The 26,323-nt window shown below is 41.9% G+C and overlaps 1 protein-coding gene across 6 annotated transcripts in view; it reads right to left on the minus strand.

The window, feature by feature from the left end:
- NFIA (nuclear factor I A) overlaps window positions 1-26,323 on the minus strand; it is a 371,542-nt gene that overhangs the window by 98,303 nt on the left and 246,916 nt on the right. For all 6 annotated transcript variants that reach the window (XM_047728046.1, XM_047728048.1, XM_047728045.1 and 3 more), the window contains exons 5-6: window positions 16,880-16,997; window positions 10,425-10,552 (exon numbers count right to left, since the gene is read on the minus strand). In XM_047728046.1, the coding sequence (XP_047584002.1) occupies window positions 10,425-10,552; window positions 16,880-16,997 (246 nt within the window). The remainder of the gene's footprint in view (window positions 1-10,424; window positions 10,553-16,879; window positions 16,998-26,323) is intronic.

Raw genomic sequence — 26,323 nt, forward strand, 5'->3', positions numbered from 1 at the left:
CTCACATTGAGATCCTTCATCCATTTTGAGTCTATTTTCGTGTGTGGTGTAAGGAAATGATCCAATTTCATTTTTCTGCATGTGGCTGTCCAATTTTCCCAACACCATTTATTGAAGAGGCTGTCTTTGTTCCATTGGACATTCTTTCCTGCTTTGTCGAAGATGAGTTGACCATAGAGTTGAGGGTCCATTTCTGGGCTCTCTATTCTGTTCCATTGATCTATGTGTCTGTTTTTGTGCCAGTACCATGCTGTCTTGATGATGACAGCTTTGTAATAGAGCTTGAAGTCTGGAATTGTGATGCCACCAACTTTGGCTTTCTTTTTCAATATTCCTTTGGCTATTCGAGGTCTTTTCTGGTTCCATATAAATTTTAGGATTATTTGTTCCATTTCTTTGAAAAAAATGGATGGTACTTTGATAGGAATTGCATTAAATGTGTAGATTGCTTTAGGTAGCATAGACATTTTCACAATATTTATTCTTCCAATCCAGGAGCATGGAACATTTTTCCATTTCTTTGTGTCTTCCTCAATTTCTTTCATGAGTACTTTATAGTTTTCTGAGTATAGATTCTTAGTCTCTTTGGTTAGGTTTATTCCTAGGTATCTTATAGTTTTGGGTGCAATTGTAAATGGGATGGACTCCTTAATTTCTCTTTCTTCTGTCTTGTTGTTGGTGTAGAGAAATGCAACTGATTTCTGTGCATTGATTTTATATCCTGACACTTTACTGAATTCCTGTACAAGTTCTAGCAGTTTTGGAGTGGAGTCTTTTGGGTTTTCCACATAGAGTATCATATCATCTGCGAAGAGTGATAGTTTGACTTCTTCTTTGCCGATTTGGATGCCTTTAATTTCCTTTTGTTGTCTGATTGCTGAGGCTAGGACTTCTAGTACTATGTTGAATAGCAGTGGTGATAACGGACATCCCTGCCGTGTTCCTGACCTTAGCGGAAAAGCTTTCAGTTTTTCTCCATTGAGAATGATATTTGCGGTGGGTTTTTCATAGATGGCTTTGATAATGTTGAGGTATGTGCCGTCTATCCCTACACTTTGAAGAGTTTTGATCAGGAAGGGATGCTGTACTTTGTCAAATGCTTTTTCAGCATCTATGGAGAGTATCATATGATTCTTGTTCTTTCTTTTATTAATGTGTTGTATCACATTGATTGATTTGCGGATGTTGAACCAGCCTTGCAGCCCTGGAATAAATCCCACTTGGTCGTGGTGAATAATCCTTTTAATGTACTGTTGAATCCTATTGGCTAGTATTTTGGCGAGAATTTTTGCATCTGTGTTCATCAAGGATATTGGTCTGTAGTTCTCTTTTTTGTTGGGATCCTTGTCTGGTTTTGGGATCAAGGTGATGCTGGCCTCATAAAATGAGTTTGGAAGTTTTCCTTCTATTTCTATTTTTTGGAACAGTTTCAGGAGAATAGGAATTAGTTCTTCTTTAAATGTTTGGTAGAATTCCCCCGGGAAGCCGTCTGGCCCTGGGCTTTTGTTTGTTTGGAGATTTTTAATGACTGTTTCAATCTCCTTACTGGTTATGGGTCTGTTCAGGCTTTCTATTTCTTCCTGGTTCAGTTGTGGTAGTTTATATGTCTCTAGGAATGCATCCATTTCTTCCAGATTGTCAAATTTGTTGGCGTAGAGTTGCTCATAGTATGTTCTTATAATTGTCTGTATTTCTTTGGTGTTCGTTGTGATCTCTCCTCTTTCATTCATGATTTTATTTATTTGGGTCCTTTCTCTTTTCTTTTTGATAAGTCTGGCCAGGGGTTTATCAATCTTATTAATTCTTTCAAAGAACCAGCTCCTAGTTTCGTTGATTTGTTCTATTGTTTTTTTGGTTTCTATTTCATTGATTTCTGCTCTGATCTTTATGATTTCTCTTCTCCTGCTGGGTTTAGGCTTTCTTTCTTGTTCTTTCTCCAGCTCCTTTAGGTGTAGGGTTAGGTTGTGTACCTGAGATCTTTCTTGTTTCTTGAGAAAGGCTTGTACCGCTATATATTTTCCTCTCAGGACTGCCTTTGTTGTGTCCCACAAATTCTGAACCGTTGTGTTTTCATTATCATTTGTTTCCATAAATTTTTTCAATTCTTCTTTAATTTCCTGGTTGACCCATTCATTCTTTAGAAGGATGCTGTTTAGTCTCCATGTATTTGGGTTCTTTTCAAATTTCCTCTTGTGATTGAGTTCTAGCTTTAGAGCATTGTGGTCTGAAAATATGCAGGGAATGATCCCAATCTTTTGATACCGGTTGAGACTTGATTTAGGACCAAGAATGTGATCTATTCTGGAGAATGTTCCATGTGCACTAGAGAAGAATGTGTATTCTGTTGCTTTGGGATGAAATGTTCTGAATATATCTGTGATGTCCATCTGGTCCAGTGTGTCATTTAAGGCCTTGATTTCCTTGTTGATCTTTTGCTTGGATGATCTGTCCATTTCAGTGAGGGGAGTGTTAAAATCCCCTACTATTATTGTATTCTTGTCGATGTGTTTCTTTGATTTTGTTATTAATTGGTTTATATAGTTGGCTGCTCCCACGTTAGGGGCATAGATATTTAAAATTGTTAGATCTTCTTGTTGGACAGTTCCTTTGAGTATGATATAGTGTCCTTCCTCATCTCTTATTATAGTCTTTGGCTTAAAATCTAATTGATCTGATATAAGGATTGCCACTCCTGCTTTCTTCTGATGTCCATTAGCATGGTAAATTCTTTTCCATCCCCTCACTTTAAACCTGGAGGTGTCTTCGGGTTTAAGATGAGTTTCTTGTAGGCAACATATAGATGGGTTTTGTTTTTTTTATCCATTCTGATACCCTGTGTCTTTTGATTGGGGCATTTAGCCCATTAACATTCAGGGTAAGTATTGAGAGATATGAATTTAGTGCCATTGTATTGCCTGTAAGGTGACTGTTATTGTATATTGTCTCTGTTTCTTTCTGATCTACTACTTTTAGGGTCTCTCTTTGCTTAGAGGACCCCTTTCAATATTTCCTGTAGAGCTGGTTTGGTATTTGCAAATTCTTTCAGTTTTTGTTTGTCCTGGAAGCTTTTAATCTCTCCTTCTATTTTCAATGATAGCCTAGCTGGATATAGTATTCTTGGCTGCATGTTTTTCTCGTTTAGTACTCTGAATATATCATGCCAGCTCTTTCTGGCCTGCCAGGTCTCTGTAGATAAGTCTGCTGCCAATCTAATATTTTTACCATTGTACGTTACAGACTTCTTTTCCCGGGCTGCTTTCAGAATCTTTTCTTTGTCACTAAGACTTGTCAATTTTACTATTAGGTGACGGCGTGTGGACCTATTCTTATTGATTTTGAGGGGGGTCTCTGAACCTCCTGGATTTTGATGCTTGTTCCCTTTGCCATATTGGGGAAATTCTCTCCAATAATTCTCTCCAATATACCTTCTGCTCCCCTCTCTGTTTCCTCTTCTTCTGGAATCCCAATTATTCTAATGTTGTTTCGTCTTATGGTGTCACTTATCTCTCGAATTCTCCCCTCGTGGTCCAGTAGCTGTTTGTCCCTCTTTTGCTCAGCTTCTTTATTCTCTGTCATTTGGTCTTCTATATCGCTAATTCTTTCTTCTGCCTCATTTATCCTAGCAGTGAGAGCCTCCATTTTTGATTGCACCTCATTAATAGCTTTTTTTATTTCAACTTGGTTAGATTTTAGTTCTTTTATTTCTCCAGACTCCAGAAAGGGCTTTTATATCTCCTGAGAGGGTTGCTTTAATATCTTCCATGCCTTTTTCAAGCCCGGCTAGAACCTTGAGAATCATCATTCTGAACTCTATATCTGACATATTACCAATGTCTGTATTGATTAGGTCCCTAGCCTTTGGTACTGCCTCTTGTTCTTTTTTTTGTTGTGAATTTTTCCGCCTTGTCATTTTGTCCAGATAAGAGTTTATGAAGGAGCAAGTAAAATACTAAAAGGGTGGCAACAACCCCAGGAAAATATGCTTTAGCCAAATCAGGAGAGATCCCGAATTGTGAGGGGGGAGAAAGGGGATAAAAAGGGGTTCAGAAAGAAAGAAAAAAAAAAAGAAACTATTAAAAAAAAGAAAGCCGATAAAGAAAAAATATAAAAAGAGGAAAAAAATATATATATTAGATAAACTATTTAAAAAACGTTAAAAAAAGAAAACGGTAAAAGTTAAAAAAAATTCAGCAGAAGAAGAGAAAAAGAAAAAAAAATTGAAAAAGAAAAAAAAATTAAATTAACTGCAAGGCTAAAAAATCATGGGGAGAAAGCCATGAGTTCCGTGCTTTGCTTTCTTCTCCTCTGGAATTCCGCCGCTCTCCTTGGTAGGTGAACTTGGTCCTGGCTGGGTTTCCTGTTGATCTTCTGGGGGAGGGACCTGTTGTAGTGATTCTCAAGCGTCTTTGCCCCAGGCGGAGTTGCACCGCCCTTACCCGGGGCGCGCTGAGTAATCCGCTCGGGTTCGCTTTCGGGAGCTTTTGTTCCCTGAGCGCTTTCCGTAGAGTCCGGAGGACTCCTCTTTTACTTCTAAGGGATTTAAACCTTTGTCTCCTTTCAACCACCATTAGCTGAATATAATCTTAATGCTACCTCACTCGATTAGAGAACATTCACTTTAGAAAAGGACTTTGGCACTTGGAATGGAAGTTCAAATTCATTACCTCATTTAATTGTGACAACTCTGTGACAGAGATGGACCGGAAACAACAGTTCCCATCTTACAGATAGTGGCTGACAACTGAGGAAATGTGATTTGCCCTTGGAAGATAGGGACCCGATAGAGTAATCTTTGTACATATCTCATACTGCACTCAGTCAGCACTTAATAAAGATTCAGTGAGTTGGACTGACTTGAGGTATACTGATCAGTCATACTTGAGGTATACTGATCAGCACTTAGAGTGAAGGAAGATGAGAGAGAGAGATGGAGAACAGTATTCTTTCATGCAGTGAAACTCAACACTGCACAAGTCAATGAGTGAGTGTGCTACCTCCTCTGATCTGTTTTAAAATAGGTTAGGGTTTCTAAAGATACAAATGTAGTGATCCGAAGGGGCACGTGCACCCGAATGTTTATAGCAGCAATGTCCACAATAGCCAAACTATGCAAAGAACCTAGATGTCCATCAACAGATGAATGGATAAAGAAGATGTGGTATGTATGTATGTGTATGTATATATATATATATATATATATATATATATATATATATATATATGCACACAATGGAATACTATGCAGCCATCAAAAGTAATGAAATCTTGCCATTTGCAATGACGTGGATGGAACTAGAGGGTATTATGCTTAGCAAAATAAGTGAGTCAGAGATAGACAACTATCATATGATCTCCCTGATATGAGGAAGTGGAGATGCAGCGTGGGGGGCTTGGGGAGTAGGAAAATAAATGAAACAAGATGGGATCGGGAGGGAGACAAACCATGAGAGACTCTTAATGTCACAAAACAAACTGAGGGTGGCCGGGGGGAGGGGGGTAGGGAGAGGGTGGTGGGGTTATGGACATTGGGGAGGGTATGTGCCATGGTGAGTGCTGTGAAATGTGTAAACCTGGCGATTCACAGACCTGTACCCCTGGGGCTAATAATATATTATATGTTTATAAAAAAAGAATAAAAAAATTAAAAAAAATAGGTTAGGGTTTTATCTATCTAGAAAAACATTAAAGGCATTCCTATTTAAAGTTGGGGGGAAATAAATAAAACAAAATAAAAAAATAAAATCTTTTAAAAATAAATTAATTAATTTAAAAAATTTTTAAAAATAGGGCGCCTGGGTGGCTCAGTGGGTTAAGCCGCGGCCTTCGGCTCGGGTCATGATCTCAGGGTCCTGGGATCGAGTCCCGCATCGGGTTCTCTGCTCAGCAGGGAGCCTGCTTCCCTCTCTCTCTCTCTCTGCCTGCCTCTCCATCTACTTGTGATTTCTCTCTGTCAATAAATAAAAAATCTTTTAAAAAAATTTTTAAAAAATAAGTATTATCTTAAAAAAAAGGGTTGATTCATTTAAAGGCATACCCTTTAAGGCGAACAATACTTGTAATAAAGTTTGATACACCATTACTTGTCAATGGGGCCCATGGTCGAGCCTGAGCTGTCGTTGGCTTACTACTTGTTAATAATTAGATTTGACTAAGTAAGAGTCTACGGATTGAAAATATAGCAAACATCAATTCTGGGAAGATTACTGCTGGCAAATTTTGTTTAGGTTTATTGAAAACACCCCAAATTCCCTGCTTTGTAGGCTTCACTCAATCAATCGATATTTCTTGAGTACATATTATGAACCAGATGCTGATAAGGATGCTGGGGATAAGCAGTGAAAAAGACAGACTAAGTCCCACTGCCCACGGAGTGTACGTTCTCTAGAAAGAACAGAGACGACAGCAGTAGACAGGGGTATGAAGAAAGAAAAGCAAGGTTACGAATTATTGAATGATGGAAGAAAAACACCAAGTCTTTAGATCACTGGGAGCCTCTCTGATTGACATCTTATTTGAACAAAGATCGAAATGCTGAAGATGATTTGATTTTATGGGGAAAAAAATTAACATTTTACTCAGTTAAAAGTTAACACTATTTGTTCATATATTGTGTCCTATGTGTGTTTAATAACCCACACTCCTTCTCTGACTTTCGGTTATACAACAAGGCTTTGGGATAAAGAAAAGTTGGGGGATTTTTCAGGTCTTTCTGTTGAGTTATTTTTTCATTTTTATTATTATGTTTTTAATTTCAATACAAGCCCAGGACATGAGATCTTCAATTATAAGCGTAAGCATTATGGTAAAGAGGTTACTGAGCGTGGAAGACAAAACTTAATCTCTGCACTCAGACTCAGGTTCAAGTTTGGACCCTGGATCCACAGGTTTACTATCTGTGTGGCCTGAGACAAGTCACCTAACCTTTTACAATTCTGTTTTCTTCTCTGCTGAGGCAAGATCATTCCATTCTGTCTTGCACAATTCAGGGTAATTAAACAAAACAAAACAAAACACAAAATCCTGGTATACAGAAGGTACTCCAACAATCATAACTGCAGTTTTTACCATGTGTATGGAAGCACCGTGCGTAGCGTCTGAGCCCACGTAGGCGCCTCTTGGCTTCCTATTTACTTGCATTATGAGTTTCTCTGTAATTATTCATTTGTACAGATAAACAAGAGTTGATGGTATGTGAGTTTTTGCTTGATAGAATTTCACAGGACTCATTTCATCAGTGCGTGATTAGCTTCAAAGCTTCGAATCTAACCCAGTTTTGAGATAACTGGGAAATGAAACTAAGTGGAGGGAACAAATGCAGCATTGTAAGAGAAGCAAAAGTCAGCTTGAGGTTGTCTGATGTTCTTAAACTAACATCATCTTTCATCTCCTATGCCCTTCTTCCCAGATAATAAGAGCTCTGCACTGAGACTGCTGAGATAAACTAATGGGGAACAGGATACTACAAAAGACATTTGAAAGAGCCCATGTAATTTACTGCATGTCTGGTTTGTTTTACTTTCCAAAGCCTTCCTGTTGCTCAAGGAAATTTGTCTCCTCTGGCCACCTTCGGCCCTCTTTTGGCCGGGAGTCCTGAAAAAGCATTTGAGGGCAGGTAAACAGATGCAAAGCTCTCTGAGTGAGGAGTCAGGACAGGCTGTGCTTCCTGTGTCACATCGGAGGCATAGACAAAGTATCCTTTCGTATTTGTTTGAGAGAATTATCCCCTCTGTCGGCAACCAAGAGGCTGCTGGTGCATTCAGTATAAGTAACTCCCAACATGTTCTGAAGGTAATTTACATGAGGGAACCACTAAAAGCCTCCTACTCAATGAACTGTACCCCCAGGGAAAAGCTATGCAGGCCCGGATCAGTGTGGGAACAACATAAGGGTGTTCTCTGTGCCAAAAAGGGGATTGGGCTAGATGGAAAATCCCCAAAAAGGACCATCTGGCAGCATAAATTATCCATTTAAAATGGCTGGTGTGAGTTAATGACACCAAAGTCACCAGGCACATGTACAACATCCTTCGGTTGAGTTTTAATGTCCCCTCAGGCCCTGTTTCAATTATGACTTTCTATGCTGAATATGGCCAAGTGTAAATGTATCCACTGTCCTCCCCCAAGCTCAAACACGTACACCATGAAACTGCATTTTTCTGTGATGCAATAGAGAGAGCGGATGGACAGTCAATCCGAGAATACAGTATAATTGTGGGGGATTTCTCTATTATGCCGCATATATAGTATCATTACCCAAAAAGAATTCGGCAGTTAAGCTTTCATTATTTAATGACTGCAAGGGATCTAGGCATTCAGATGTTAAAATTTATGATCATTTGACTCATAAGGTGCAAACTGGAAAAGAATTACTCTGAAAAAAAGAGTCACTAGGTCAAAGTACCCTATATCCAACCTGCCTCCCTCTGTCCCCAATATGCCCCTCACCTCCGCCAAAATACCTACTTAAGGACCCGGAGAAGAGTCTGGGGGGTGGGGGTGGGGCTTCACGTACAACAACACAATAAAGCAGCTTCACTGTGTATAAAACCTCATTAATACAACACTCAAGCACCATGTACCAAACCTATATATCTCGATTCCGAGTTTCACTGAAGCAGGTAAACTGGCTAGAACTCTAATTAGCCTTTTAAAAAGGGTTCAAAGAAGTTTAATTTTTTAATAGCACATAAACTTTTCATTGGCACTATCCTGAGATCTTGCTGATGATGCCGTTGGCGGCAATGGGGAGTCAGCATTTTCATCTGCATTTAGGCCTGGCTTTATTTCTTAGGCACTCTCAGTGAACCGGCGTGAGCTAAGAGTGTTGCGAAGCAGATGTGTATGACCTTTCTAGAAGATCCACCACACCTTGACTGCTGTGTTGGTAATCATTAGAAATAATGAGAAGATGGAGGCCAAGGTCCTCATCTCTGTACTTCTGCAACTATCACCATGTAATGATCTCCTGATATATCTGTGTCCCACCCCCAACTGTGAATTCCTTGAAAGCCAAAGCCAGAGCCTTCCCATTCACCTTTCGGTTCCCAGGACCAGGCAGAAAGTTCCCAGTGAGGATGGCTGAATGAGTGAGTGAGAGTATTAAGTAGAAGCAAGACAAAATGAAACTTGTGCATTTTAGTAGAAGGAGCAAGATAAAGGACCCGGCCTGTGGGGCCTGAGGTTCTTTGTTTTTAATTATCATGCAATAAAACTGCTGGGGGCTGGAAGGTATCCACTTCTGTGAATGTTAACACATGTATAGATTCTTGTACCCACCGCCACAATCAGGATACACAATAGTTCCATCGCCCCAAAAATCTCTCTCATGCCATTCCCTGTGAGGATTGTGTTTTGGTATGTCAGGGAGGAGAGAGTGGTATTAAGATCTGAAGACAAAAGGGTTAGTTCCGAAATCTCTTTGGTGCTTGTCTGTTCTTGCAAGGAATCCCTCTGAGGCCTAGGTGGGGGCAGAAGGATCAGAAAGCATTTTGTTTCGAAGTTCCTCGGAGCTAGGTAGGTATAACTCTTAGATGGGTTGTGTGTGTTACCTTACCTCATTCTCAAGAGCACTGAAACAGTTATTAGTATCGACAGATTATGAACACGGAGACACTTAGGCTCAGAGAAGTTGGGTCGTTTGCCTATAACCCCACAGCCAGCAGCAGCAAGAGCCAGGATTACACTCTGACTCTCTATTCCCAAAGCCTACACCCCATCCTCTCTACCCATGTGACTTCACAGATTGAAGAAGGCGCACAAGAAGATGCTCCCTTATCCATGCAGAGGTTAGACACGGAGAAAGGTTTCAAAAAGCTTCTGCTAGCTGAATTGCTCACATTCCTCTCAAGACTCAGAGCCAAGACTAGACTATCCTGGGAGGTCAGGCTAGCCGTTAACATTTGCTTAGTTCACTAGAGACGGACAGAAAGATGGTTGTTCCGTTTCAACAGAAAAGCGCTCACGGCGATACCCAGTAACCTGAAAACACATTTAAGCACCTCCTCATTTTCTAAAAGTCCAAGCCTATACGGTAGCACGGGGACCCTCCTCTCCTTTCTGAGATTAGCCATCCAGCTGAAAGAGTTGACAGATTTTTCTCCAAGATTATGAAAAGATAATCCCAAAAGCCAATCCCCAAAGGCACTTAGGGGAAATGCGAAAGCAAAGGCACAGGCATCTGGGACTGTAGTGTAGGTGAGGATATATGAGAGTCAAGCGCCACAGCCCATTCTGACAGCCTCTCAGTTCAGCTCTATGTGCTCCCGGGCCCCCTTTGGTGGAAGCAGCCGTCAGAGAGGAACAGGTGTTCGTGTGGAAGGCTCGGCCGCCGTGAGCTGGCTTCCTTCCGTCGAGGCACACACGGCCCCCACGCGTGTTGTAGACGTGGGCGCGCTGGCCACACGCCCGCGTGCCCGCCCGGCTCACCTGGCTCCACTTCGTGCCATCCGCTGGACTGACTGCCGCTGCCCGGGGAGCGCCCTTGGCCTGTGTAAAATGGCTCTTCACCAGGACTGTCCATTTCATCCTCCACAGACTTGAGGCGCTTTGTGGAGCTGAAATAACAAATGGGGACATGTTTTAAAAGCCATCCAAACCACCTCTCTTGGATAGCGCATCTCTGGTGGAAAGAAAGCCAAAGGAGGAAGCAATTGGGCAACTCGGGTGTAGCTCTAGGACTCTTTTTAGGCTCTTGTTCAGTTGAGTGAGTCACTGGATGTGGAACAAAGTCTTGGGTCTGTGTTGTTCCAAGTGTCTGGGATTTTGATTTTTATTGTCCCTCAAGATGCTGCTGCCACATCCTGTTCCTTTCTCCTTTGAGGAACTGGGGGCCTGGCTCCTGCTCCCGTCTCCACCTGGAAATGTCTGCAGGAAGACTGCATTTAGTGTCTCCTCGGGCAGCGGTGGGGACCTAGCCAGCAGCAATGTCCCAACACATCACTGAATCCCTCTGGCACCCCAGGAAGAATAGAGATCTGGGTTCACAGCCCTCCAGAAGAGCTTGGATTGCTTCTCTCTCTTTTTCCCTAAGTTTTCTCACCTTCCACTTGGATCTGTTCATTCAAAAAATATTTGCTGCATAGCTGCCCTAGTCCAGATTCTGATGGAGATGCTAGAGACAAATATAATGATCCAAAGAGATAAAAATAGGGGGAAGGAGTACATTTCCCTCTGAGGAAGAATGGCCCAATCCTTTTTATGCCCTTCCTCTTTTGATGTCTACACAGAGGTCACCAAAATGAAGTTCTGGGTATTTTTTTTTTTTTTTTTTTGGAGAGGTATGGTTGGGAAATTCCAGCGTTTCCTCTAGTTGAAGGACTGAGTTTTCCTCCCAAGTTGAGGCTTCAGGAGTGAAAAGACAGTGAAATGCCATGTTGCTAATATGTTCTAATTGTCTTAATTGATTATGTCACTAACATGCTACCAGAATGAATAGATTTCATACCTAGTGGGAGTGCCCACTGGGAAATCTCTTCCTCGTGTGTCAGGTTACAGACTTTTTAATATGTTTTCATTTATCGAACACGTGCTGTATCCCTTCTATGTGTTAGGTGCTGTGCTAAATGCTGGGATATCGAGATGCATCCGACATGGTCCCTGTCTCCATGGAGTTCACGGTCCAGCAGATAGAGATGCAGAGGCAAATAAAATTGTGCAAAAGAGAAATGGAGGTATTATGATGAAAGCACATACAGGACACAGTAGATTTCGTGATGAAAGAAGAAAACAATGATATGCCTGGGAGGTTGGGAAAAGCTTCCTGACCGACAGAGTTCCTGAGCTGTCTGTGAGTGAGTGTCGAGGAGACAGGCGTAAGGAAGAAGAGGGCACGGAGAGACTGGCTTTTCATTGATGCACCACTCAGGCAGCCATTTTTATTTCAAGATTCTAAAATACTTCTTTATCAATTGGCAAAGTGTCACCATCTCAAGTTTCCCCGCTCTTGCCACACCAGCTGTGCCCCAGGATGCCCTCATGAGGCACCAACTAAAGGACTAACGTCGTGTGCATCTGGGGCGTTCCAGGACTCAGCCTGAGTCTGGTGGCAGAGCAGCACCCGTTCTAATCGGTACGCTCCTGTCACACAGGTTATCGGATACTCTGAACATGGCTCCCAGGAGGGAGGTGCGTATCAGGCAGAAGCAACATCATGAGGAAGGTGTGACACATGCAGAGAATTGCCAGCTGTGTCAGAGTGAAAGAAGGGGGTGGAGGTGAGAGCAGATGATACAAATCCGGATTTTATCCTGTCGGCCATGGAGACTCCCTGAGAAAGTGTCAACAGGGAGTGACATCAGAGCTGATTTCAGGAAGTCCACTCTTGTAGGCGTACAGATGGTGGCTTTGGAAAAGCAAAGCAAAAAGGAGGAGATGGATCCTAGGAGCAGTGAGACAGTGAAGAGGCGATGGCTGCAATTCGAATAAGAAAATGTGGAGGGCCCAATGTAAGGCAAGAAATTCTAATGATTAAAGTTGGTATTCCAGTGTGCTTTGCCTTTAAGTCCTGGTCTCATTAAAGCCAGACCACAGGAAAGCAACATATCTGTAGCATGCTAGCTTAGTACCCAAAGGAAAACCTTTAATAGCGTATTTTATGTTCTTTGCTTGGCTTTCCTTGAAGTTCAATGAAAAATAGCCACTTGGAGAACTTTTCTATAATTTATGAAACTACTTCGAATAGAAATTTTTTTTAAAGATTTTACTTATTTATTTGACAGACAGAGATCACAAGTAGGCAGAGAGGCAGGCAGAGAGAGAGGGGGAAGCAGGCTCCCTGCTGAGCAGAGAGCCTGATGTGGGGCTCGATCCCAGGACCCTGAGATCATGACCCGAGCCGAAGGCAGAGGCTTAACCCACTGAGCCACCCAGGCGCCTCCTAGAAATTTTTTTAACAGAAGGATGTTTACAAAAAATTCCTTCCAATACATAAAATCAGAAAAAAATACGATCTCTTTGCATGAAGTTCTATTCTTTCCTTTTATCAGAAAACGCAGCTTCTGTAACCTCGTGCTTCCTCTTCTTGCCTTGGCAACCAGGAATCTCAGGATTAAATGTTAAGGTACAACTCTTGGGTCAGGCTCCTGATATAACAATCTCTCCCATTTTTCCCATATGGTTTCTGGCTTCTCTATCTATATTTAATATAGTACCTAATGTATTTAAAACTTGAAAGTGACTTGAAACCATTTTGGAAGTTGGTAGAATACATGTTAAAATGAATATAAATATTTCCCTTATGTTTCCTGGCAAATAAAAGGCAAGACCTCTATGTTCTGATGGGACCATGAGCTCTATAGGGAAATCACCTTCTTCTTCTTCTTCTTCTTCTTCTTCTTTTTAAATCTGTAGTGCCTACCACAATATTTGGCTAATAGCAGATACTCAAAAACTGCTAAACTGGGCTTGACTTAGAAACAGCCATATGAGTACTTGTGATAGGCATTAGCCCAAGTGTCACGATTCACTGAGATCCAACACAAAAGGCCAACTCCGTGGCCTGTAATTCTTCTGTTATTAATTTTTTTTTAGTTTCTCAAGTTTTTGATTTCCTTGGTGTCCTCTAATAAAACACAAATATTCCATGAACTTGCTAATCCTAAAGGTGAGAGTCTGTAGATATTAGTTCCCACCTTTATTTGAAAGCAAGGACTTTTCTGAGGTTGATACAGGATAAATGTCTGGAGAGTGGAGGTACAGCATAGAGGAGAGAAAAAGATCCAGGAGTGGAGCAAGTTAGAGGTGCCAGGATGGTCATGTGAAGGCTTCCAAGACAAAGTTTACTGACCTCACAAACCTGACAGGTGATTTATCTTGCTGAAGTTCTTTGGGATAAAAAAGTATACTTTATCCCAATTTTCACACAACCCCCTCTGTGATTTTAGAGATGTTTACCACCAAGGGGAACAGCACTGAAGTTAGTGACTATCCATCTCCTTTATTTTTTTTCTTTTAACTTAGAAATGAATCGGTCATTGATTGTGGTTTCTTGCTCTTGACTTTCTAACACATTGATTCCATTCTCCCCGAAACACTGGAGGAAAATAAGAAAGTACTAGTAAGATCTCTACCTAAGAAAAAGCTAAGTACTCTTTTGAGGAGAGACACACCATCTCTTCCTACGTGTGGAATTGGTTGTATTCCTAGCAATTGTACCTAGAAATTAAGGTAAACTATCACCTCCATTCTAAATACTTGTTTAATTCTGATGATATGTAAGGCATGGAAGCCTTACCTTGCACCCACAAATCTGCAAAATGACTCTTTCCTGAGTGTTCAGAGGACCCTGAGCTGAAAACTTCCATTTACATGTCAGTCTCTACCATTAGACGTAAGGCTCATCTTACCTGATTTTATACTCACAGTGCCTAGGACAATGTCCCTGTTAAGAAATGTCTGTTGCGGGAGGGGAGGGGGGTGGGGGGTTGGGTGAGCCTGGTGGTGGGTATTATGGAGGGCGCGTATTGCATGGAGCACTGGTGTCGTGCATAAACAATGAATTTTGGAACACTGGAAAGAAATAACATAAAATAAAATACAATGGAAAAAAAAAAGAAATGTCCGTTGACAAAATGGAGCATTTACACACTGTCCTCTATGGGAATTACTGTCCAGATGGGGAGGCAGGACATGTACAAATCTCAAAGATGGTAACAGTAATTCAAGGTAGCACACCCTAAGAACTAAGGAAAATTAGGGATAATAGATATTACTTTTAGGGGGCTTCATGTTCTATCATTCCTTACTGAAAGAGTAAGCCCCATTCCTAAGAGGATCAAATGCGAAAATATTATGTTTTTAAAGTTCCAGCACACCTGAATTTGAATGTAGACTGTGCCATTTACTAGCTCTGTGACCTTGGGCAAGTTACTCAACTTCTCTGGCCCCTGGGTTGATCCGCTGTTAACTGGCAACACCGTCTACATGGTAAAAGTATTATGCAGATTAAATCATATCCGGGATGTAAAGCAGCTAATACAGTGTCTGCTACAGACCACGTGACCGATTAATATTAGCCCGGCATGAACAAATATTGATTGGTTGATGAACTTTTCTATATGTAAATCTGCAGTATTCTTCTGGGCACATTTTCTAACCTGTACACAGATAATTCTGCTGAGTCTATATATTTAGAGAATAATTAAAAAAAAAAACCCATCCTAGGAGAGCCTAATGAGAGTAAAACAAACATATTACCAAGTTATTAACTACTGCTGCTGTTTATAATTAGCTCCTTATCAGGGTTAGTTATTTGCAGAATATGAGAATGACAGTAGCCCTTTAAATGACATTAAAAACCAGGTTTCCACTCACAGAATCACAACACAAGGCAACAAACAGCTAGAGAAGTCAAAAGGACGGGGATTGGGGGGGGTCAGGAGAGGAGGGGAGACATGGACTGTTTGGGAAGTCCATGGTACATGCGCAGCACACATACGAAAAACAAACAGCCCATCAACTTTTAAATTAATCACTGCCCACAAGTATTTGCAAAGCTTTTTCATGTTGACTGAGTGCAGTTACGCACAATGTCCCCTCCATCAGCAAACATTAAAAATCCTCAAAATTATTAACACCTGAATGTGTTCACAATCTCATTCTTTCATCATAAATGTACTTTGGATTTCAGACTTTTTTTTTCCTGAGGATCCGATACTATAACGAGCTAAGGGGAACCCTTAAACAACATGAAAGATGAGCGTACGATCTGGCGGTAATATTTAGGGAATAACTGGTATTTAACTGTTTTCAAGGTATTCGTCATGACCAAGTGGATTCTCTTTCTTTCCTTCTTTCTTTCTTTTTGTAATGCTGGTTAAAATATATAAAGTCAAGGTAAGACGGAGTCGCCACCAAGGAAAATTTCTATAATCTGGTCATTGTTTTAAATCATAAAACTCCAGGGCTTGCTTGAAAGGAGAATATACCTTTGTGAAACGTTTTTCTGCAAAGTACACAAACATTAAAGATCGTTCTGCACCATTCTTTTCTTTGTTGTCACAGTCCAGTGCTAAAGCCAATTTGTAAAAGAATACTGTGGGTTTAATGCCTAATCCCTTTCCTTCTGGTACCGGTTATCTAGAGGCAACAGGATCTTGCAAAATGCTTCATTTTGATTTGGGCTTTGTGACCTCAAGGGGATCCAGAACCCCGGAATCCTTATCTGGTTGTGCTTTTCCAGCTTTACTTTTTTTAAAGGTCTCCTGGGGCAACAGACTTTATGAGCCAGCCCCGCCCTGCCGCAGGACTGCATTCACTTTTGTGACCACACACCTAAGATATCAAGTGGGTTTTGTGTCGCAGGACAGCTCCAACAGCCTGATTTTGAGATCTGTGGGGGCAAACGCCCTGGGACTGCGCTGTAATGTCTGCTGTAGTCACCGGGACCGGAACCGGTGTTGCCAGTGTCGATGTTTTGCCAAACAAGCCAAAACACATGCCTCCTCCCCAGTCAAACTTGTCCTTAATCTGCTGAGAACATGCTGTATTTATCATGCATCCTTTCTCTAGGCTTTGCTCCTGTCTTCACCCCACCCAGACACTATTCCTTTTCCTTCCCACCTTGCCAACTTGAAACCAACCTTTACAGCTGAATGCAAGTCAATCTTTTTGGATAAAGCCTTCCTTAACTATTTCTGGCCTATGTCATACAATTTAGCTCATTGTTTTCTACTGTCTGACACACACACACACACACACACACACACACACACGTATATTTCTGCAGCATGTGCATTTGCTTTCTCTTCCCAATAAGACTGAAAGTCTGTTGGGGTTGAACACACTTCTCTAGTATCTGCTACCAGTACACTCACATTGCAAGAGCCTCCAGGCTCAGAGTCAAAATGAAGGTGTGGAACTACAAGAGCCACCCATCAAATTACCTGGTAGAGGATGTGCTGGGTAAAGACCTCCTCATTGCTCCTGGACTCATACTGTAGTAGGAAGAACTTTCCAAATCTGAGAGAGAAAAATTTGGGCCAGTTCCTGCAGCTATTGGTGCTAGAAAAAAAAAAATTATTTTCTGTGAATAAAAGATCAATGACAGCATACATTAGTGATGCATATAACACATTTTATTTCTGAATTTATACAGTAAGCTTATCCAAAATAATCAGTAATGAACTCTGACCTCCAAAGAATGTTGAGAACAAAAACTTTCTATGTCAGAAAGATTCTGTTTTATAATGTACCTTTCGTCTTTTCTCTTTTTGTAATGGCAAACTGTCACCAAGGTTGCAACATTCCCTGAGGCTTTTAACGAAAAGACCTCCGAGTTTTGCTCTGAAACTTTTCTTGAACGACCAGCCAGAACATTCTCTGGGCTTTCCTAACTTTGCCTGATCCTGACTGCTTTTGCTCATTGGTATTTTGGAATTCATTCTGAACTGCAAATTCATCTTTCTGGGCTACCCATTCCCAATCTCCTGAGATGAGAAATGTGTGATCTCTCCTTACTCTGAACCTCCTCGGTGCCTACACACACCTCCACTTTATTTGGGAGGCAGGGTCCTCAAACCAGGGTTCCTGAGCCACACTTCTTCTAAGTAAAGTTTTACTGTAACACGGCCATGCCCACTTATTTACAGATGGTCTCTGCTTCCACACTGTCAAGGCAGAGACTTGGGGCCACACAGACACTGTAAGGCTCACCAAGAACATACTTATACACAGGAATTTTCCAATGTCTGGCTTAGGAGACTGTTAAAGATAATTGATTGTATGTGATTTTCAGAGCTGACTATTGTATGAGATGTCATTCCCTGTATTATTTTTTTAAGGCCTGGACCCTCCAGAGACCTTATTGACTGTAGCAGCTTCACAGATATTTTTGAATGAATAAATAACACCTACCAATCTGATAAAACAACTCTGTGTAAAGTTAGTGGTGCAGCTGTGTGAGTGGAAATATCCTCGTCCTTTGAAAGGTTATGCAAAAGCAGGAGCAACAGATTCATATATTATTGTATTAAGGCACTGGTTTCTGAGTTAAGCCCATGTAAGTGGATATATAAATAAATTAAATAGAGGCTAATATCCATAAGAAGAAAGGATAATTAGGAATCTCACAAACCAGGGATTTTCATTCTTTCAACAAATGATCACTGCTATTGCCAAGAACTGTGCTGGGTGTGGAAGACGCTTCGATGGAAGACACGGTCCCTGCCCTGGACGGCTCTGGAGGGAAGGTTGGCAGGTTATTTTCAATACAGTGTGATAAGTCCTTTGCTAGAGTTATTCTTAAATTGATATGGCCACATAGAAGTGGGTATCTAACCCAGCTGGGAGTGAGAGGTTCTGGGAGTCAGACGACCTCAGAAAACATGATGCCTGGGAAGATGTTAAAAGGACAAGTTGGAATCACCCAATGGAGAGGAACAGAGGCATACTAGGTAGGGGAGACAGCATTTATAAAGGAGAGAGAATATAAAATGAAAACTGGATTTCTGATAACTCGGTGTGATGAAATACACAGTACATGGAGAAAAGATGAGAGGGCTCAGGTCAGGTTATGAAGGGTCTTTAGAAACATGAATTTCTTTAAGGAACCTGACTTTAAGTCCAGCAGATTCCCAAGTTTATGAGCTACTGAAGTGCTTGTCACACTGTACTAACTGCAGACCATTGGGGTTATACTGCCAGCATCTACTATAACCCCTGACACCAGGAGGCGGGCAGTAAGCACTGGTCACATGGAACTGATTGGTAGTCAAAGGAGAAGCAGCAAAACATAAGAATGTATCACCAAACTTGCCTTCATAACCTAGAAACATCATCCTCTCATGAAGATAGGCGTGGGGGACAAAGGAGTGGCTGTTGAAGAATATAATCAGTAAAACCGTAGAGGCCAGTGGAGTCATTTAAAAAAGGTAAGTGGGGGATGGGTCTGAACTCAAGGGTTGAAAAGGGAGAGCCTAGTGTAAGTGACTTAGGAGATAAACTCAGGGAAATGTGTTGACTTCTTGAGTGTAGTAATAACAGAAAAGGGAGCAAATGGGATGATTCCCAGGATTACTGCTTGGGCAAGTGGGTGAATTGTGGCACCATAATAAGAGTCTGGAATTGAGGAAAGGTAGGAAGGGATATGTAATACCTAAGAATAAACACTTAGTTGTTTGGTTACTAGCAACAGCTAAACCTTAATCATAGCTGTCATTGTATAAAAACAGTCACTGCTAAGAAATGGAAAGCTCTGAAATTCACATACACTTTCTGAAATTCAAACCTATCTCTTAATGACAGACTGTAATGGAGGAAGGGCCTTTAGGTCAAAAACAAATGGTTGAGCTTGACGAAAAGTGTAAACAGAGTTCCAGTGAATGATTTTGCTAGTCCTTCCCTAATTTACTTCTTCTACGAAGTTTATTTGCATAGTTTCCCCTTTTATTTCATAGTATCTTATGGATGCAAATAGGCTGGGGGTGGGTGGGAAGGAGATTACTCCCACACGTCAGCCCTCATCCCTCTCAGCAGCCAGCATAGAGCAGGCACGTATTAATGTTACAGACTCATGTTTGTGCCTTCATGGAGTGTACAGAGTCACACCTCTTGTTAACTGAGGAAGAGAGATGAGGCTGATAGGAGTCGAGGGTCTGGATTTAGATTTTCTTTCTAAGTTCTAGGATGAGGTTCGGGCCTCAGTGGAATAGCTCAGCGGCTTCATTCCTGAGCACTGGCAGAAGAGCATAGGCCTTCCTCATCCCCTCGGAAGAAAAGATAAAGGCAGGTGTGAGTGCACGACCTGGTTGGACTGAGAGGAGAAGTCTAGGGCCCTGCGCCCAGCTGCACTCACACCTCACATTCTCCTGACCACGTTGTACCACGGAAAAATGTCTTCTGCCTTAATTATCTTACTAAAATGTCGAAGGGGCCAGAACCAGTGAAGAAAGGAAAATACAGAGTAAGTGCAGTGTGCACAACTCTCAGAGAGATTAAAAAACGTAGTGATCCGAAGGGGCACGTGCACCTGAGTGTTTATAGCAGCAATGTCCACAATAGCCAAACTATGGAAATAATCTAGATGTCCATCAACAGATGAATGGATAAAGAAGATGTGATATATATACACAATGGAATACTATGCAGCCATCAAAAGAAATGAAATCTTGCCATTTGCGACGACGTGGATGGAACCAGAGGGTATCATGCTTAGCGAAATAAGTCAATCGGAGAAAGACAACTATCATATGATCTCCCTGATATGAGGAAGTGGGGATGCAACATTGGGGGGTTGGGGGGTAGGAGAAGAATAAATGAAACAAGATGGGATCAGGAGGGAGACAAACCATAAGTGACTCTTAATCTCACAAAACAAACTGAGGGTTGCTGGGAGGGGGGGGGGTTGGGGGAGGGGGGTGGAGTTATGTACATTGAGGAGGGTATGTGCTATGGTGAGTGCTGTGAAGTGTGTAAACCTGGTGATCCACAGACCTGTGCCCCTGGGGATAAAAATACATTATATGTTTATAAAAAAATAAAAAATAAAAAAAATAAAGATGAAAAAAAAAAAAAAAACCAACCCACAGAAATGTTCCTTCGCTTGCCTCTATATTTACTTCCTGTGAAGTTCTTAGCACCCTGGGCTTGTAATCTAGCAAAACGCTTATCGGGTGGGCCAGTGGCATTGTGATGCTTTCTTCTCCAAGTGTTTGTTGAAGTTGTACTGAGTAAGTTCAGGGCTTCACAAACTACTTATGTGCGTCTCCGATTTTATGACATCATTAAATTTCTCAGATGAGAAGGGGTCTCACAACCTGGGTTAAAAAATCCTTATAAACCACTGACCCAAACACCGCATTCTTCCAAATGGTCTTGTCAGGAAGCACTCCCAGTACTGTCCATGTGTACGCATCGTATGAAGGTCAGCCAATTGGAATGGAATCGGAGTCAGTGATTCTGTGACAGTTACAGAGAAAGCCCCATGCCTGTGGGGAGGGGTCACTGTCAAATGTCCCCACAGTGGCCCGGGTATTCTCAGGCTCTCTCATTTGGAGAACAGGAAGAGCCTGAGGGAGATATCTGAGAAAGATGGGCTTTCAGCAGGTTTTCCTGAGCACCAAGGAGCATTTTATTTCTTATATCTAACTTCATCCTCAAAACAACCTCTTTAGGAAAGTACCTCTCCTAAATGAGAAAAACTAATCAGTCCCCAAATGAGGTTAACTGGCTTGCCATGGACTGCAGAGAGGCAGAAAGAGGGAGGGTCAGGATTAAAAGTCAGGGGTGTCTCACCCCAAAACCTGTTGCTTTTCTTATCCTACTAACCTGCCTCTTGTATTCAATATATTTGCCTTAAACTTCAGATGATAAAAGGGTAGACAGTGTCTCTGTCTCACAGGGTTTACTACAGAGTGGAAGGATAAAATAATACTTGAAATTCTAATTTGATGCTGAATGTGTTCACTTTCATAGGCAGAATGCAAAGGATGTACTAGAAAAGTTCAAAGGAATGAGAAATCCTATCAGCTTGTGGGATCAGAAAAACGTCTGATTCCAGGAGGAGTTGGGCAGTGACACGAAGGCTTCCAGGACGGGAGGATTTAAAGAGGTGGAGAAGAGGAGGAGGGTTTCTAGGCAAATGACAAGAGTATGCACATAAGTTTGGAGTACAATTAGGGATCTGTGGGCTCCATGACGGTTTCTGAGGAGGGAAGTGATCATGGCTGAACCTGAGCAACATTAATATGACAATAACCTACAGAACGCACTAAAGGGGATGAAGGTGGGGAAATCAGTTGGTAGGCTGATGGCGGAGTTGAGAGAAAAGGGAGGCCTCCACCATGGTGTCTGGAAAGAAAAAGGCATTTTCATGGTGGGTATCTGTCACCTTCGGAAACAGGTCCCAAAGATCTATGTCTGGTTGTGCATTAGGAAAGGGCATACACAAGCAAATATTTCATACCATCCCAACAAATACAAAATACCCGTAAGATACATAACCCAACGTATAGAACCCAAGGTGCTTCTTAGCTAATAATGGTAGGAAGTCCTTTTTGCAAACGAGGGAACTAAACGTTGTCAAGGGTTAAATGATTTAACAACAACTGCCCAGGACGTCATGCTGGGCTTCTGAAGCCAAAGACTAACAGCCTGCCCGTGTGTTCCAGAGATTGCGTAGCCACTGACCAAGGTGGGGATGTTAAGGAAGGACTGGACCAACCACAATGCTTCCTGTCTATTCCATATACTGCAAAATCTGATTTTGTTACACTTGTACTTGACTCTAGACTCTATCGTTCTTAAATTATCTCACCCATGACATATTCTCCCCCAACCAGATTGAGTGTGTTTTGAGGACTGTAAAGACAGACAAGATATCCCAGGGCACAGAAAACGCTGGTATGGGCCTGGGTGTGACCATCTAGGGTTTCAGCCTTGCCAATTACCCCCTGTGTAGCCGAAGTCCTTTAAACTCTTTGGGCCTCAAATTCCCATAATAGTCGTCATAGAAACGCAAACTTACCACCAATACCAGGGCCATCACCACCACAATAACAAGGACCAACATTTATTAAGCACCATTTATGGGCCAGATGCCGGCCTGAGCCTCCTAAACACATCATCTCATGTAATCCTCACTACGCTCCCAGGGAGGAATTGACGCACCAAGAGGCAGAGTAACGGCCTTAGGCCACAAAGTCAGAGGGTCATACCAGATGACCTTTAGTCCTCCAGATCCGACAGCCTTTTGTGTGTTCCTAAACAGCTGTGCGGTTTTATATGATGATCAGTGCGACACAACAGCTGATGATCCATAAATATGCTCTGAATGAAGGAGAATCTGTAATCACCTTCTTCGGTTTTCCCTCGGCCCCCCAACTTCATGCAATGCAAAACGATACTCAGAAATCAGCAACTATGCATGGGCAGTGAGGACTGGTGCCTCACCTTTCTTAAGCAGTATTACAGGGAGGCACACCTGACGTTTTTATGGCTCTTGTTTCGCGGAGGAGTTTTTCCTCAAAGGATGAACTTTGGGGAATGGTCTTGGTGGATATGATTTCTAAGCCATTTGTCCTCCCACTCCCTTCTTTCCTGTCATGAGTAGAATGCAGTCTTTGTGTCATTTCTTAATAAATGGTTTGCTATTAAGGCATCATTATTGTAATGTGGGCTATTGGAAGAAAGGGGTTACTGCAGTAGCCAACCCTCTTAATGACCTGCTCTTCTGTACACATTAGTAGTTGGATAAGGTTGTGGTTATTGAGCTTCTGCCATCCACCAGAGACAATCTGCTCAGGCCTGTGTTGTTGGAAAGAGAGGGTGATGGAAAAAAAAATTCTGTCCAAAATTTCAAGCTACTCTGCCTGGGAGATGACAGTATACCGAGTTTACAACTTGTCCAACAGGAACTAGCAGGGAGCGTTAACTGAATGACTAGTGTGGCCAGCCTTCCGCCAATGGCACATATTCTCTGAGAGCCTATGTCCAGTGGAATTCAGCAAATATTCACAGAGCACTTTTCATGAGCCAGGTGCCGGAGATCCATCAATGGACAAGACAGATGAGGCCCCCTGCCCTCGTGGGGCTCCCATTTGAGAGAGTAACAGTTATAATGCCCCTTCCTCAAATTTCCACGGCAGCTAAGGAATATGGCCACATGGCCAACGGGTATCCCTCAAAAAAGATGACTGGGATTCACTACTTTGTTTTCAGTTTATAAAGTAACTATGAAAAAATAAGAGAAGAATATTTCCAATTATGTAATCTAAAGCACTCACTGAGACTTTGGGAACTTGTACTTTCAGGCTTGGGGAAAAAAAAAAAATCCAACAACAAGCGCACAGTTCTAGGGGCCCAGCACAATTTAGTGTTGTTTTGCATTCTGGTGGCAAAGATCTCATAAGAAAGTCCATGTCACTGGCACAAAAGGAGTGAACATGGGAAAATACTTGGTCTTCTTTCTATCAAAGGCACAGTTGTAAAACGCACAATGCTATGAAAACTCAAGCAAATCTGGAATCATCGTTAAAGGGAATTAACTTGGAAAGTAATTTATGGCAAGAAAATTCAACTCCTTTGTTATCTTCCTTTTACTGTAACATGCTTCCTGAACACTGCCTACGAGAGAGGGCTTTTAGGAAGAAAAAAAAAAAAAGTATAGTAAAATGAACTCATTTTATCAATTTGTGCTGTTGGCCAGAGTTTCCTGACTGTGGCTACGAGGGGCTGTAAACTGATGAATTTGCATGGAAAAAGAAACCAATGTAAGTAATTTGTGTAAGAGGTAACGCGGACATACACTGCTATAATTCAGACACCCTGCAGATAGCAGCCTGCTGCAGTATGAGCAGTTATGGGTTAGAAAAATGACCACACTGCAGTCAGTCTGACTTGAATGGAAATCAATCATAAAGGTACTTTCTCTGCAGCTCGCACACCACAGTCTTCAGCAACTCCTTTGCCAAGCAGATTTCTGGTCTGTAAACCGCGTGCTGATCTCCTTTCTCTACCCTTCCTTTCTAAAAGGTCTGACCTAGTGCGGCGAGGAGTCTGGTTTTCCAAAATGGAACATAAAAGAAAGGCGCTGGACCAAGACGAGGATTTCCCTCTATGTGGAAATGAACTTCCCCGCTATTATGAGATTTAAGCAATGCTTTTTATGAAACGTAGTATTAGGTGCCAAAAGCCCAGCACAATGTTTTAACCCCATCAACGGCATCTGCTAATGCAGACACGGTACTGTTTTCACACATCCACGTTTGTGGACACGAGTTAAAAAATACGTGGGTTTGTGGTGCCAGAAGGGGTAGGAGGACGTGAATACAGAAACTGTTATTTCTGAAGAAATGTTTTCTTTTATTAAAACGAGAACAGTTCACTGATACCCTCCTCCTCCCCACTCTGAATCTTGAAAATGGTTTACCTTTGATAATAATTGTGAATGCAGTTCGTGCGGTGAGTCTGTTCAGGCATTTTCCTGCCACGAAGAGAACTCAGTCTTGGATCTCAAGAAACTTTGATTATCTACTCTATAAAGGAAGGAACCCTTTCCACTTATCTCTGCATTCTCAACACACAGCGTGAGATGCTTCGTCTAGTACACGTGCAACAAATGTTTACTGAGTTGAACTAAAATTCTACGAGTCTGTTAGTGAAAAATAGCTAATATTTAATGATTATTTATTATGTCTCAGGTTGATACGCTATGTGTTTTACCCAAATTATCTCATGTCATCTTTGCAGCATCTCCACAGAACATGCATTTGGTTATTCTCATCTATGAATGGGAAACTGAGCTGCAAAGTTAAGTCACATGTTCAAGATCACGCGGCCGGGTAAGTGACAGAGCAAGGATTTGAACTCAAGTATCTCCGGGTACCAGCCCAAGGAAACAGAGTGAAACACATGTTTCCAGTCTCCCGGTCCTTCCTTCATGGTCAGTTATTACAGGGATAAATTCAACAAGATTTATACAGAAAAATAACTGTCACCCATCCATGATGTGGGAAAACTTCTGTCCGCTTCCTTCTCCCTTTGTGTTCTCAGGTCTTTGGGGTTGGAATGTGAGCCCGTGTTTCCCCGGACAGAGCGTCTGATACTTGGTCGAGCACAGCCATCCGCGTTGGGGTTGGCAATGTGGACTGGTCTCCTGCATTAGTGGCTTCTGTCTTGGGGACCGAAATTGATTTTCTGCATTTTAGAGTATCATCTCATCTTAGCTTTTGGTTGAGGTCAAATGCGGCACCCGTTTAGGACCTGATACAGTGTCAGCCCGGGGATTAAGTCTTCCCTGACAGGGGACGGAGTTGATGGCCTGAGGTGTCTTTTTACCACAGTGATCTATAAACCAGGGGAGGGCTTCTAAACAGAAGCTCCTTCACCAAGAGCGCGCTGGGACTGGGACAGTTAGCTGTTAGGAGACCAAACTGTACGAGCAGAGTCTCATCGCAACCACCTACAAGTCCAGCTGTCTGGATCCGTCCTAGTAAGTCTCCATAGTTTCACTAAGAACTGTTTATTTTTTTCCCTTCTCCATTCTCTGAAAGATCCTGGGTGTTAATGACGTACTCATATCAATTACATACTGCATTGACTCAGTTCCCATATTGGGCTCAAAGTGTGGCTTTGCTGAGTGTGGACTCCGCTGATTTCATCCTGGACCTGTCTACTGTGTCACCAACAGCAGTCTTTCTAATCAGCGGGAGTTAGCTAGGATGAGATATACCAGCCAAGATCTCAATAATATTTGTGGTCTTATTGTGGGAGTAATATTGAATTTCTGTCAGGCTTCTGGAAATCCCAAAAATACCTTTTAGTTTTCTAATGATACCCATCAGATAGGAATATCTCCTCTTAGAAAACAACAACAACAACAACAACAACAA

The sequence above is a fragment of the Lutra lutra genome, chromosome 4 (genome assembly GCF_902655055.1).
Source record: "Lutra lutra chromosome 4, mLutLut1.2, whole genome shotgun sequence".
NCBI classification, from domain to species: Eukaryota; Metazoa; Chordata; class Mammalia; order Carnivora; family Mustelidae; genus Lutra; species Lutra lutra.